Source organism: Ammospiza nelsoni, unplaced genomic scaffold, assembly GCF_027579445.1.
Source record: "Ammospiza nelsoni isolate bAmmNel1 unplaced genomic scaffold, bAmmNel1.pri scaffold_55, whole genome shotgun sequence".
In the NCBI taxonomy this organism is placed as follows: domain Eukaryota; kingdom Metazoa; phylum Chordata; class Aves; order Passeriformes; family Passerellidae; genus Ammospiza; species Ammospiza nelsoni.
This window is the reverse complement of record NW_026683193.1, coordinates 319,117-330,350: the sequence shown is the minus strand read 5'-3', so window position 1 is coordinate 330,350 and position 11,234 is coordinate 319,117. Positions and strand designations below refer to the sequence as shown.

General features: G+C 49.0%; 1 protein-coding gene across 1 annotated transcript; it reads right to left on the bottom strand.

The window, feature by feature from the left end:
• Positions 1–404: 404 nt before the first annotated feature.
• LOC132087244 (U1 small nuclear ribonucleoprotein A-like) lies at positions 405–10,066 on the bottom strand. The gene is made up of 7 exons (XM_059493243.1): positions 10,012–10,066; positions 9,035–9,120; positions 8,727–8,899; positions 6,481–6,663; positions 4,706–4,876; positions 3,863–3,951; positions 405–1,853 (listed from the first exon to the last, which is right to left on the bottom strand). Exons 2-7 carry the CDS (start codon positions 9,105–9,107, stop codon positions 1,694–1,696), a joined length of 849 nt encoding a protein of 282 aa, XP_059349226.1. The 5' UTR covers positions 9,108–9,120; positions 10,012–10,066; the 3' UTR covers positions 405–1,693.
• Between the last annotated feature and the right edge of the window lie 1,168 nt (positions 10,067–11,234).

Genomic DNA, 11,234 nt, shown 5'->3' with positions numbered 1-11,234 from the left:
GGTAGAATCCCCATAGCCCCAAATCCTGGGGTTTAAAACATCTGGGGTGTCCACCATCTCAAATTCCCAAAGTTTGGGGTCAAATATCTCCAAACCCTAAGGTGCCAAACACCCTCAATCTCCAAAATTTGGGCTTAAAACCCCCAATCCCCAACTCCTGGGGTTTGAAATATGTGGGGTATCCAACCCTCATCCCCAAAATCTGGGGTCCAATCCCCTAATCCCCAAATCCTGGGGTCAAAGCCCCCCAAAAACCCCAAATCCTGGTCAAATACCCCCAAACCCTGGGGTGTCAAACACCCCAACCCCCAAATTTCAGGATCAAATTCCCCCAGTCCCCGAAGTCTCAGGGGTCATGCCCCCCGCCCCCCCCCCCCAACATCCCCCCAAAAACACTCCAGCCCTGGGGGGCATAGTGGGGTTTATTTTGGAAGGCTCCAGGTGCAATGTCTGCAGAGAGACTCTGGGTACAATGCTGGGAAAGACCCCAAAACCCCCTTGGGAACCCCAGAAACATGTGGGGGAGTGGGAAAAGGGGATTTGGGCTTATCTGGGGTGGGGGCAGCTCCAGGTGCAATGTCTGCAGAGAGACCCTGGGTACAATGCTGGGAAAAACCCCAAAAACTCCCTGGGAACCCCAAAAGCCCCTGGGGGGTGGAGAAAGTGAATTTGTGGTGGGGATCCAGGGTGGAAGAAGGGCATTTGGGGTGAAAGAAGAAGGATTTGGGGTGAGAAGATGTAGGGAGGAAAGAAGAGCATTTAAGATGGATAAAGGAGATTTTGGTGTGAGAGGAGGATTTGGGATGGAAAAAAGGAGATTTGGGTGGGAAAAGGAAATATTGGGATGGAAAAGGATTTTGGGGTGGAAAAAGGGGATTTGGGGTGGAAAAAGAAGGATTTAAGATGAAAAAAGGAGATTTTGGGGTAAAAAAGGAATTTTGAGTGGGGGAAGGGGGATTTAGGGTGGGGAGGGGAAAAGGGAGATTGAGGTGGGAATTGAGGCATTTAGGGTGAGGAAAGATTTTTGGTGGAAAAAGAGGATTTAGGGTGGGCTGGGAAGCACTTGGGGTGGGAAAAGAGGATTTGGAGTTAAAAAAGGAGATTTTGTGTGGGAAAAGGGGATTTCAGGTGGGCAGGGAAGGATTTGGGGTGGAAAAGGGTTATCTGGGGTAGATAAAGGAGATTTGGGATGCACAAATGATTTGAGGTGAAAAAAACAGGATTTGGGGTGGGGAATTGAGGTGGAAAAGGGAGATTTTGGGATAGGAAAAGGGATTTGGGGACTCACAAAGGATTTGGGCTGGAAAAAAAATAATTTGAGGTGGGAAAAAGGAGGATTTGGGTTAAAAAATGAAGATTTGGGCGGAGCTGAACTTACCTGGGGGAGTGGGTGTGTGTGTGGGGTTTGGATCGGGGCCAGGACTTTTTCTGGGGCAGTTTTCTGGGATTTGGGAGTAGTTTTATGGGATTTAGGGTGTTCTGGGGTGGTTTTGAGGGATTTTAGGGTGTTTCTATGGGATTTTGGGGTGGCTTGGAAGGATTTTAAGGTGTTTCTATAGGATTTTGGGGTGTTTTGGGGCAGGTTTTGGGTATTTAGGGGCGGTTTTGAGGCGCTTTTTTGGATCTTGGGGTATTTCAGGCCCTTTTTTTGGGGGGGTTAGGGGTATTTTGGTGGGGTTTGGGGTGTTTTGGGTCACTTTTTGGCGAAAGAGATCTTCATGGCGTTGCTCTGGGTGATCTTGAAGCCCTGCAGGGCCTCACGGGCAGCGCCTGCCTGCACCTCTGTGTCGAACTCCACGAAGGCGATGTCGTGGCGCCCGGGCACCAGGCGCACCTCCTTGAACCCTGGGAACCTGGGATGGGGAGTGGGGTCAGGAGAGCCTGAAAAAACCTGCGACCGTTCTCCCACAAACCTGGGACCGTTCCCCAAAAAATCTGACAATGTTCCCCAAAAATATTCCAGAAATGGTTCCCCAAAAATTCAGAAATGTTCCCCAACAAAATCCAGAAATGCAGCCCCCAAAAATCCAGAAGCATCCCCCCCAAAAACTTCTGAAACAGTGTCTCTTAGAAATCCAGCACCATTCCCAAATATCCAGCCATGTTCCCTAAAAAATCCAGAAACTTCTCTCAAAAACTCAGAAATATTCCCCAAAAAACCTGAGAACCTAAAAATTTTCCCCCAAAATCCAGAAGCATTCCCCCCAAAAAACTTGGAAACATTCCCAAAAAGATCTGGCTACATCCCCCCAAAATCCAGAAACGCTTCAAAAAAAGTTCCAGAAATCCAACTCCCCATAAAAGTCCAGAAATGTTCCCCTAATATCCAGAATTTCCGCTCAAATTCCAGACTCTTCCCCCTCAAAAGATCCAGAAATCCAACTGCACCAAATATCCAGAAACATCCCCAAAAATATCCAGCAATGCTCCCCAAAACCCCAGAAATCCAACTCCATAAACATTCCCTAATGTCTGGAAACATTCCCCCCAAAATCCAACGCATTCCCCACGTGACTCCTCTCAAAATACCCAAAAAAGTCTCAAATTCCAGGAATGCCACCAAATGCCCCCGAGGGAGCTCCTGGATTCCCAATGCCTGGGAATTTGGGATGGGGGGTTGGGGTCAGGAGGAGCTGAGAATTTGGGGAAATCCCTGAGAAATCCAAGGGGGAGAGGCCGAGTTTGGGAAAACCCCCAGTATTGGGAAATTACCCCCAAAATACGACTGAAATGCTCTCAAAATGGCTTGCGAATCTCAGAACGTCCCTCAAAATCCCAAAATATCCCCAAGAACCCCAAAAGTCCTGCAGGATTTCCCCAAAATTCCAGGGAAATGCTCTGAAAATCTTTCAATGTTCAACTCCCCAAAAATCCAACAAACCCAAAGATTCCAAAACATTTCCAAAAATCCAACATCCCATCAATCAAAAATCCAACTCTAAATCCCACTTAAACATTCTCAAAATTCCCAAAACTCCAAAAACCCAACACCCCCCCAAAATCCAGAAATATCCCACAAGATCCCGAAAAATTCCACCACGTCCAGAAACATACCTCCAAGATCCCACAAAAACCCTCCCAAAATTGTTCAAAACCTCCAAAATCCAACCTCCCTAAAAGTGAAGAAACATTCCCCCCCACCAAAGCCTCCCTGAAAAAATCCAGAAAGATTGCCAAAAATCCAGAGATGTTCCCCAAAAAAATCCAGGAGTGTCCCCCAAAACATCTAGAAACATTTCCCCCAAAAACTAAGAAATGGTCCTCAAAAAGTCCAGAAACATCCCCCCAAAAACCCCAATAAACTCTAAAATTGAGGATCTTTCCGCAAAAAATCCGTAACTGTCCCCGCAAAAAGCCAGAAGCTTTCCCTGCAGAAAATCCTGAAATATTCCCCAAAATCAAGGAACTTCCTCCCAAAATCCACAAATGTTCCCCCAAAAATCTGGAAAAATTCCTCAGAATCTAGAAACTTTCTTAAGAAAAAACAGAAATGTTCCCCCCAAAACTGATAAACCTGTCCCCCCAGTCCAGAAAGTTTCTCCAAGAAAAAATCCTGAAGCATTCCCAAATATCGTGGAACTTCCCCCAAAAACTCCAGAGCCGTTCCCAAATAAACCCAAAAATCCAACTCCCCTAAAAAAAACAAAAAACATTCCTCAAAAAAATCTGGAAACATTCCTCCAAAAACCCAGAAATTCCTACTCAAAAAACCCAGAACTTCCCCCCCAAAATCCTGATATTTGCCAAAAAAAAAAAAATTGAGCCCAAAGGCCTCCTCACCTCTCTCCACCCTCTTAAAGCCCCAGAATACCCCAATCCCCCAGTCCCTGCCCGGAATTCCTGGAATTGCCCAAGTTCTCACTGGTTGAAGAGCATGGAGAGCATCAGCTCGTTGGTTTCCTCAGGGAGGTTGGTCAGGAACAGGATGTGGTTTGGGGGGTTTTCCGACAGCTGTGGGGAATGAGAGAAAAACCCCAGAATCAGCACCAAATCTGCCCCAAATCAGGCCCAAAATCTACCTAAAGTCACACTGTGTACACACTAAAAAAAAGTCTGCCCAAAAATCCTGGAAAAACCCCCATAAAAATCTGCGCAATATCCCACCAAAACCCCCCCAAAATCTCTCTAAATAATCCCCCAAAAAGTCTCTCCAAATCTGACCAAAAATTCACCAAAATTCCACCCAAAAGACCACAAAGTTCATGCCAAAAATCCTTACAAAAAATGCACCGAAGCCCACAGAAATCCCTCAAAATCCCCAAAAAATCCCACAAAAATCACCCCAAAAATCCCCCTAAATCTCACAGTAAAAATCTTCAAAAAGTACCACTAAATCCCCATGAAAATCTCACAGAATCCATGCAGAAAAATCTGCACAAAAATCCCACCCAAAATCCCCAAATTAAACAAAATCCACCCAAAAAATTCCTCAAAATCGTCCAAAATATCCCCTTAAAATATTGCACAAAAATTGTCCCAAAAGCCACAAAATCCACTGCAAATCCATTCAAAAAATCCGCATCAAAATCCCACCAAAACCCTCACAAATCCACCAAAAAATGCCCCCAAGTTCCCTCAATCCTACCAAAAATCTCAGAAAATCCACCCAAAAAATCCCCACCAAAAATTCCCTCAAAATCCCACCAAATTCCATCCCAAAAATCCCACAAGTCCTCTAAATTACTCAGGTTCTGGGGTCACTCACGGGCTGTGGGGTAGGGATTGGCGCCATTCCAGGCTGTGGGGCCATTCCCGGGGGAATTCCGGGATTTGGGGCCATTCCTGGGGCTGGAATCATGCCCGGGGGGGGGATGTAGGGCGGTTGTCCCCCCAGGTGCGGCAGCATCCGGGGCGGCTGCGCCAGTGGCGGCATCCCCTGAGGAGAGACCCCAACACATCCCAAATCATCCCAAAGGCACAGACAGAATCCCAAAGTTATGCCAAAAGTACAGTGAGAATCTCAAATCTATGTAGAATTATGCCAAACCCACATGGAATTATCCCTGAATTACCCTACAGACATGCGGGCCCCAAAACCCCCCAATTTTCCCAAAACTATGAAAAATTACCCCAAATTATCCCAAACTTACCCTGAAAAACCCCAAAATTATCCCAAAATTACACCAAACAACTTCAAAATTACCCTAAATAACCCCAAAATTACCCTAAATAACCCCAAAGGCACACAAAGAACCCAAATAACTCAAATCCTCCCCAAATCCCATCCAAATCCCCCCATGCCCTCCCAGAATGCCCAGGAACAATCCCAAATCCCCTGGAATGATCCCAGAATGATCCCAAATTACCCAAAATCCCTCAGAATCATCCCCCAAATCCCCTGGAATGATCCCAAATCCCCACAAATCCCCCAAAATTCTCTGGAACAATCCCAAAATCTCCCTGAACCTTTCCCCAAACCCCCTGTAATGATTCCAAAATCCCCTGGAACCATCCCAAAACCCTATTAAACAATCCCAGATCTCCTAAGAACAATCCCCAAAATCCCATAAAATGATGCCAGATTCCCATCAACTGATTCCAAATCCCCAGGAATGATCCCCAATCCCCACCCAAACATCTCCAAATCCCCCAGGACTGATCCCAAAATCCCCTAAACCGATCCCAAATTCCTGGCACTCACAGGCACTGTCCCCTGTGCCCCAATCCCAAATCCCATAAATCCACCCCAAAATCCAATGGAATGATCCCAAATCCCCCAGAACCACCCCCAAAATGATCCCAAAGTCTCATTAAACAATCCCAAACTCCCTGTAGTGATCCCAAATGCCCTGGGAACAATCCCAAATCCCATAAAACAATCCCAAAATCCCCCAAAGCCATCCCAAATTCCCCTGGCACTCACGAGCACTGCCTTCTGTGCCCTGTTCCCAATCCCAAATCCTATAAATGACTCCAAATCCCATAAATGATCCTGTAAATCTCCTAGCACCCACTGAACACCACCCCCTGTGCCCTGATTCTGATCTCAAAATTCCATAGATGACCCCAAATCCCATGAATGACCCCAAAGTCCATAAAACAATCCCATAAATACCCTGGGACTCATGGGCACTGACCCTTGTGCAACAATCACAAAATCCACAAATTACCCCAAATCCCATAAAAGATTCTATAAATCTCCTGGCACCCACTGGCACCATCCCCTGTGCCCTGATTCTGATCTCAAAATCCCACAAATGAGCCCAATCCCATAAATGATTCCAAATCCCACAAAACAATCCCATAAATCCCATGAACGACCCCAATCCCACAAATGACCCCAATCCCACGAATGACCCCAAATCCCACTAATAACCCCAATCCCACGAATGATCCCAAATCCCACAAACAACCCCAAATCCCACGAATGACCCCAAATCCCACGAATGACCCCAAATCCCACGAATAACCCCAAATCCCACGAACAACCCCAATCCCACTAATGACCCCAGTCCAATCAAGCAATCCCCTGGCACTCACGGGCACTGCCCCCTGCGTTGCACCCTGCACTCCAGCCCCACTCTTTTTGGGGCCAGGGGCCTCTCCCCCCTTGGCTTTGCGCTTGTCCCGTTTGCGCTCCCGGTCCCGATCCCGCTCCCGCTCCACGAACGTTCCCTTCATCTTGGCGATGATGTCCGAGTCCGTCTTGGCGTACTGGATCCGCTGGGATGGCACATTCCCAAGATTGGGGCATTTGGGGGATTTCAGAGCATTCGGGGCATCTCTGGGAGGGATTTTGGGGGTTTCCCAGGGGTGCTCAGATTTGCCGCTTTCCAAGGGATTTCTGGAGGTTCCAAAGAGGATTTGGGGTTGTTCCGTGGGATTTTGGGGTGGTTCCAGAAAATTTGGGATCAGTCCAGGGGGTTTTGGGGGTGTTCCCGAGGATTTTGGGGGGATCTGGGGAGGAATTGGGGTTTTCTGAGGGATTTGAGACTTTCTCAAGTATTTGGGGGAGTTCCAAGAAAGATTTTGGGTTTTTCAATGAACTCTGGGAAGTTCTAGAAAGAGTTTTGCAAATTTCAGAGGAATTTGAGGGAATTTAGAGGGGATTTGGGTGAGTTCCAAGAGGAATTTTGGGGTTTTCCATGGGACTTTCAGGAATTCTGTGGCATTTGGGGAGGTTCCAGACAGGATATGGGGGAATTCCAAGAGCAATTAGAGACATTTTTGAGGAATTCTGGGAAGTTCAAGAAGGAATTCTGGGAGAATTCAGAGGAATTTGGGAGGTGCCAACAGGGATTTTGGGATTGCCAAGGGGGATTTTGGGGTTTTCTGAGGGATTTTCAAGGGTTTTGAGGGATTTGGGAGAGATTCAAGGAGGGATTCAGGGAGTTTCTGAGGGATTTTGGGGGGTTCTGAGGGGTTTTAGGGAATTTCAAGAGGGAATTTGGAAGAATTTGAAGAGGTTTTGGGGGCGGTTGGGGTTTTCCAAGGGATTTTCAGGGGTTGCGAGGGATTTGGGAAGGTTCCAGAAAGTATTTTGGGATTTTCAGATGGCGTTTGGGGGAGCTCCAAGAGGAATCTGGGAGTATTTCAGGAGTCCTAGCAGGGATCTAGGAATTTCTGAGGGATTTTGAGGGAATTCAGAAAGATTTAGGAGGGATTTGGGAGTTTCTGAGGAATTCAGAGATTTTGGAGGAGCTCCAAGAGGGATTTGGGGGTTTCCAACAGATTTTTGGGGCTTCCAGGTTGAATTTGCAGTTTCACCACAGGTTTGCCATAGAAGTGAAAGCTTTGGGAATTCCTGGCTAGATTTCAGGGGGTTTCCAGTAATTTTGGGGTTTCTCCCATGATTTGGTTCTCACTGGGTTTGGCCGTAGCAGAGGAAACTTTGGGGCAGGTCCTGGCTTGATTTTGGTGCATTCCTAGTGGGATTTGGGGTTTTTTGGGTTTTTTTTGTTTTGGTTTTTTTTTTTGGTGGGATTTTGGGGATATTTGAGGCTGGATTTAATTTTTCGTTTTTTCCCCCCAAGAATTCAGGTTTTTTTCCCCCAAAATTTGCGGACTTTTCCTGTAATTTGAGCATTTCCCCCCAGAATTGTCTCTCACCAGAAACTTGCCATAAAATTGGAAGCTTTGGGGTGGTCTGGTTGAATTTTGGGGATATTTGATGCTGCATTTTGGGGTTTTTCCCCCCAGGAATTCAGGATTTTCCCCAGAATTCCAGGATTTTTTCACAAAATGTCAAAATTTTCCCTCAGGTTTGGCTATGACCATGCACTTGTCATATAAGGGGAAGCCTTACGGTGGTCAGGGTGAATTTGGAAGATTACAGGTTGGATTTTGGGAATACTTGAGGCCAGATTCTGGCATTTTTTCCCCCAGAATTCCAGTTTTTCCCTAGAATGTCAGATTTTTTTCATCAAGTTTCTGTCCCACTGTGGGCTTGTCATAGAAGGGGAAGCTTTGATTCGTAGTTTGATTTGAGAGTGTTCCCAGGGGATTTTTGGTAGATTTCCAGCAGGATTTTGCGTTTTTTTTTCCCAGAAATTCAGTCTTTTTCCTAAAATACCAGGAATTTTTCCCAAAATTCCAGTGTTTTTCCACAGAATTTCTGTTTCACCATGAGTGTATCATAGAGGAGGAAGTTTTGGGGTGCTCAGGGTGAATTCGGAAGGATTATAAGTTAGATTTTAGGGACATTTGTGGTCACATTTTGGTGTTTTTTCCCTAGAATTCCATTTTTTTCCCAAAATCCCAGAATTCTCCCCCAGTCTCTGTCTCACCATGGGTTTGTCGTAGAAGGGGAAGCCCTGCATGGAGCGCAGGGCGTTGGTGGCACTGCTCATCTCCTTGAAGATGACAAAGGCCTGGCCCCGCATGCGGAGACTGCGAGACACCAAAATGTCCAAAATCTGCCCAAACTGCGAGAAAATGGCGTAGAGGGACTTCTTCAGCTCTGGGGACAGAGTGACAGCACGGTGACAATGGGGACAGCACACGGACAATGGGGACATCACGGTGACAGTGGGGACGCACAAGGGACAGCCTGAGCCCCTGGTGACACTCAGAGACCCCCCCAGCCCCTCCTCACCATCCTTCTTGATCTTCTCGTTCAGGTTGTTGATGTAGATGGTGTGGTTGGGCCGGGGGTCCTGCACTGCCATGGCCAGGACTCCTCTGTGGGGACAGGAGGGCTTTAGGGGGCATCTGGGACCCCTTCACCCCGACACCCCCTTTAGGTGCCCCCAGACCCACCTAAACCCCCCCAAATTTCCCACAGACCCGCCCAGTTCCCCCCAAAATTGACCCCAGACCCACCTGAGATACCCCGCAAATTCCCCCCAGAGTCACCTCAGAACCCCCCAGATGCTCAGAATCCCCCTCAGACCCCTCTAAACCCACCTGAGAACCCTCCAGACCCTTTCAAGCTCCTCCCCAAGCCCCTCAGACTCCCTCATTCCCCCCAAACCGACCTCAGATCCCCCTATTTTCCCTTAACCACTCCTCCAAAATCGTCCATTTCTCCTCAGACTCACCTCAGAACCCCCTAACCAACCTCAGATCTCCCCATTCCTGCCAAGACTCACCTCAAAGCCCCCCCTCCCCCTCCATTTCCCCCCAGTTCTACCTCAGACCCCACAAAAATTCCTCAAACCACCCAAAGCGCCCCCCAACAGCCTCGGACCACTCAATGCACCCACACCCACCTCAAACGCCCCTAACTCCTCCCAAATCCCCCTCAAACCGCCTCAATTCCCTTCACGTTCGCCCCAAATCCGCCTCACACCCCACAAAAGCCCCTCAAACAACCCCAACTGCCCCCAAACGCATTCCCAACCCACCTCAGATACCCGTGTTTTCCCTGCAGTTTCCCCCCGGAACAACCTGACATGCCACTAATTATCCCTCAGACCCCGCAAAAATCCCTCAGATCCGCCCAACTTCCCCCAAATCCGTCCCGCAGCAACCAGCAACCTCACACCTCCCACTTCCCCTCAGAGCCGCCTCAACCCCCACCTATTTCCCCCCAAAGCCATCTAAGACCACTCCATTCCGCTCATACCCCACCTCAGCTCCCTCCTCAGCCGTTCTCCCCTCACGACCGACTGCCACTGCCGTGACCGCGTCCGCCGCGTGCGCGGGCCACTTCCAACCAATAGCGACGCGATCCTCCCCAAACCAACCACTCATCGTGCGGCTCGCCTCACAACGCCCGCCTCCCCCGCTCCGCTCCAGCCAATTAGAGGCGAGCCGGAAGTGGAGCCCTCTGACCCCGGGGTCGGGCTTGAAGCGGGCGCTCCCTCCTCCTCCTGCTCCTCCTGCTCCGCCGTCCCGGGCTCGGGCGGGTGCTCCGGGAGGCGCTGGGAGAGGACCGAGGGATCCTGGAGCTGCTGAGGCGGCCGGGACGGGTGGGGGATGGGAGATGGGGGCTGGGGGGGGGCTGGGGGTTCTAAGAGGGAATTGTGGGAGGTTCCTGGGGGGGGTTCTTGGGGTCCTGAGGGTCTGGGGAGGGGTATTTGGTGAGGGGGGATTCTGAGGGGTCCTGGAGGTGTCAGGGAGGCTCTGGGGAGGGGTCGTGGGGCATTGATGGGGGGGATCTGGGGGGGGGGCGATGTGGATGGGGTCTTGAGGGGGGGGTCGTAGGAAGGTCTTGGGAGGGTCTGGGAGGTCCTGGGGTGTTGTGTGAGGGGTTTTGGGGGCCCTGCGGGGTCCTGGCTTGGTTTTGGGGAGGGGTCTGGGGGATCTGCGGATGATCCCTGAGGGGGATTGGGGGGGGGTCTTGGGAAGGCTCTGGGTGGGGGGGGGTCTCCGGGTGTTGCCCGATTGATAAATGACACAAAACTCGGATAAGTTTTGTGGGTGCTTTATTAAGGGCCCGGGGAACTGGGGGACTCACGTCCCAAAGTCCAAGCCCCCAAATTCACGTATGGGTGCTTCCCTCTTATACATGCGATTCACAACAAAGTTTCTAAGAAACAGTTCCCTGTTCCCCTTGCCTAGTCTCTAAGGAACAGTCCTCTGTTCCCCTTGCCTGGTCACAGACCCCTTGTGATACATTCCTTGGTTCACAAACAAGGTCATTAATCCTCTGCTTATCTTATTCTAAGAGCATTGTATGCTGCCTCTAGACAGGTTAGCATTCTTACCTTCTTGCACTAGTTTAATTATTTATTAAATCTCTAAGACTACCTGCTAGGTAACACACAAAACCCAACACACACTTTTAACGGCTACAAAACTACTTTTTAACAAACCAGTTCACACACAACTCACTATAATTAAATATTTTG

Bases quoted from the DNA above. Each gene is read 5' to 3' on its own strand.
- LOC132087244 (XM_059493243.1), bottom strand. From the start codon at position 9,107: ATGGCAGTGCAGGACCCCCGGCCCAACCACACCATCTACATCAACAAC. The intron at 4,877-6,480 runs GTGAGTGCCAGG...GTCTCTCCTCAG, and splicing joins CAACGCAGGGGGCAGTGCCC to GGGATGCCGCCACTGGCGCA. The intron at 1,854-3,862 runs GTGAGAACTTGG...TCCCCATCCCAG, and splicing joins CTCTCCATGCTCTTCAACCA to GTTCCCAGGGTTCAAGGAGG.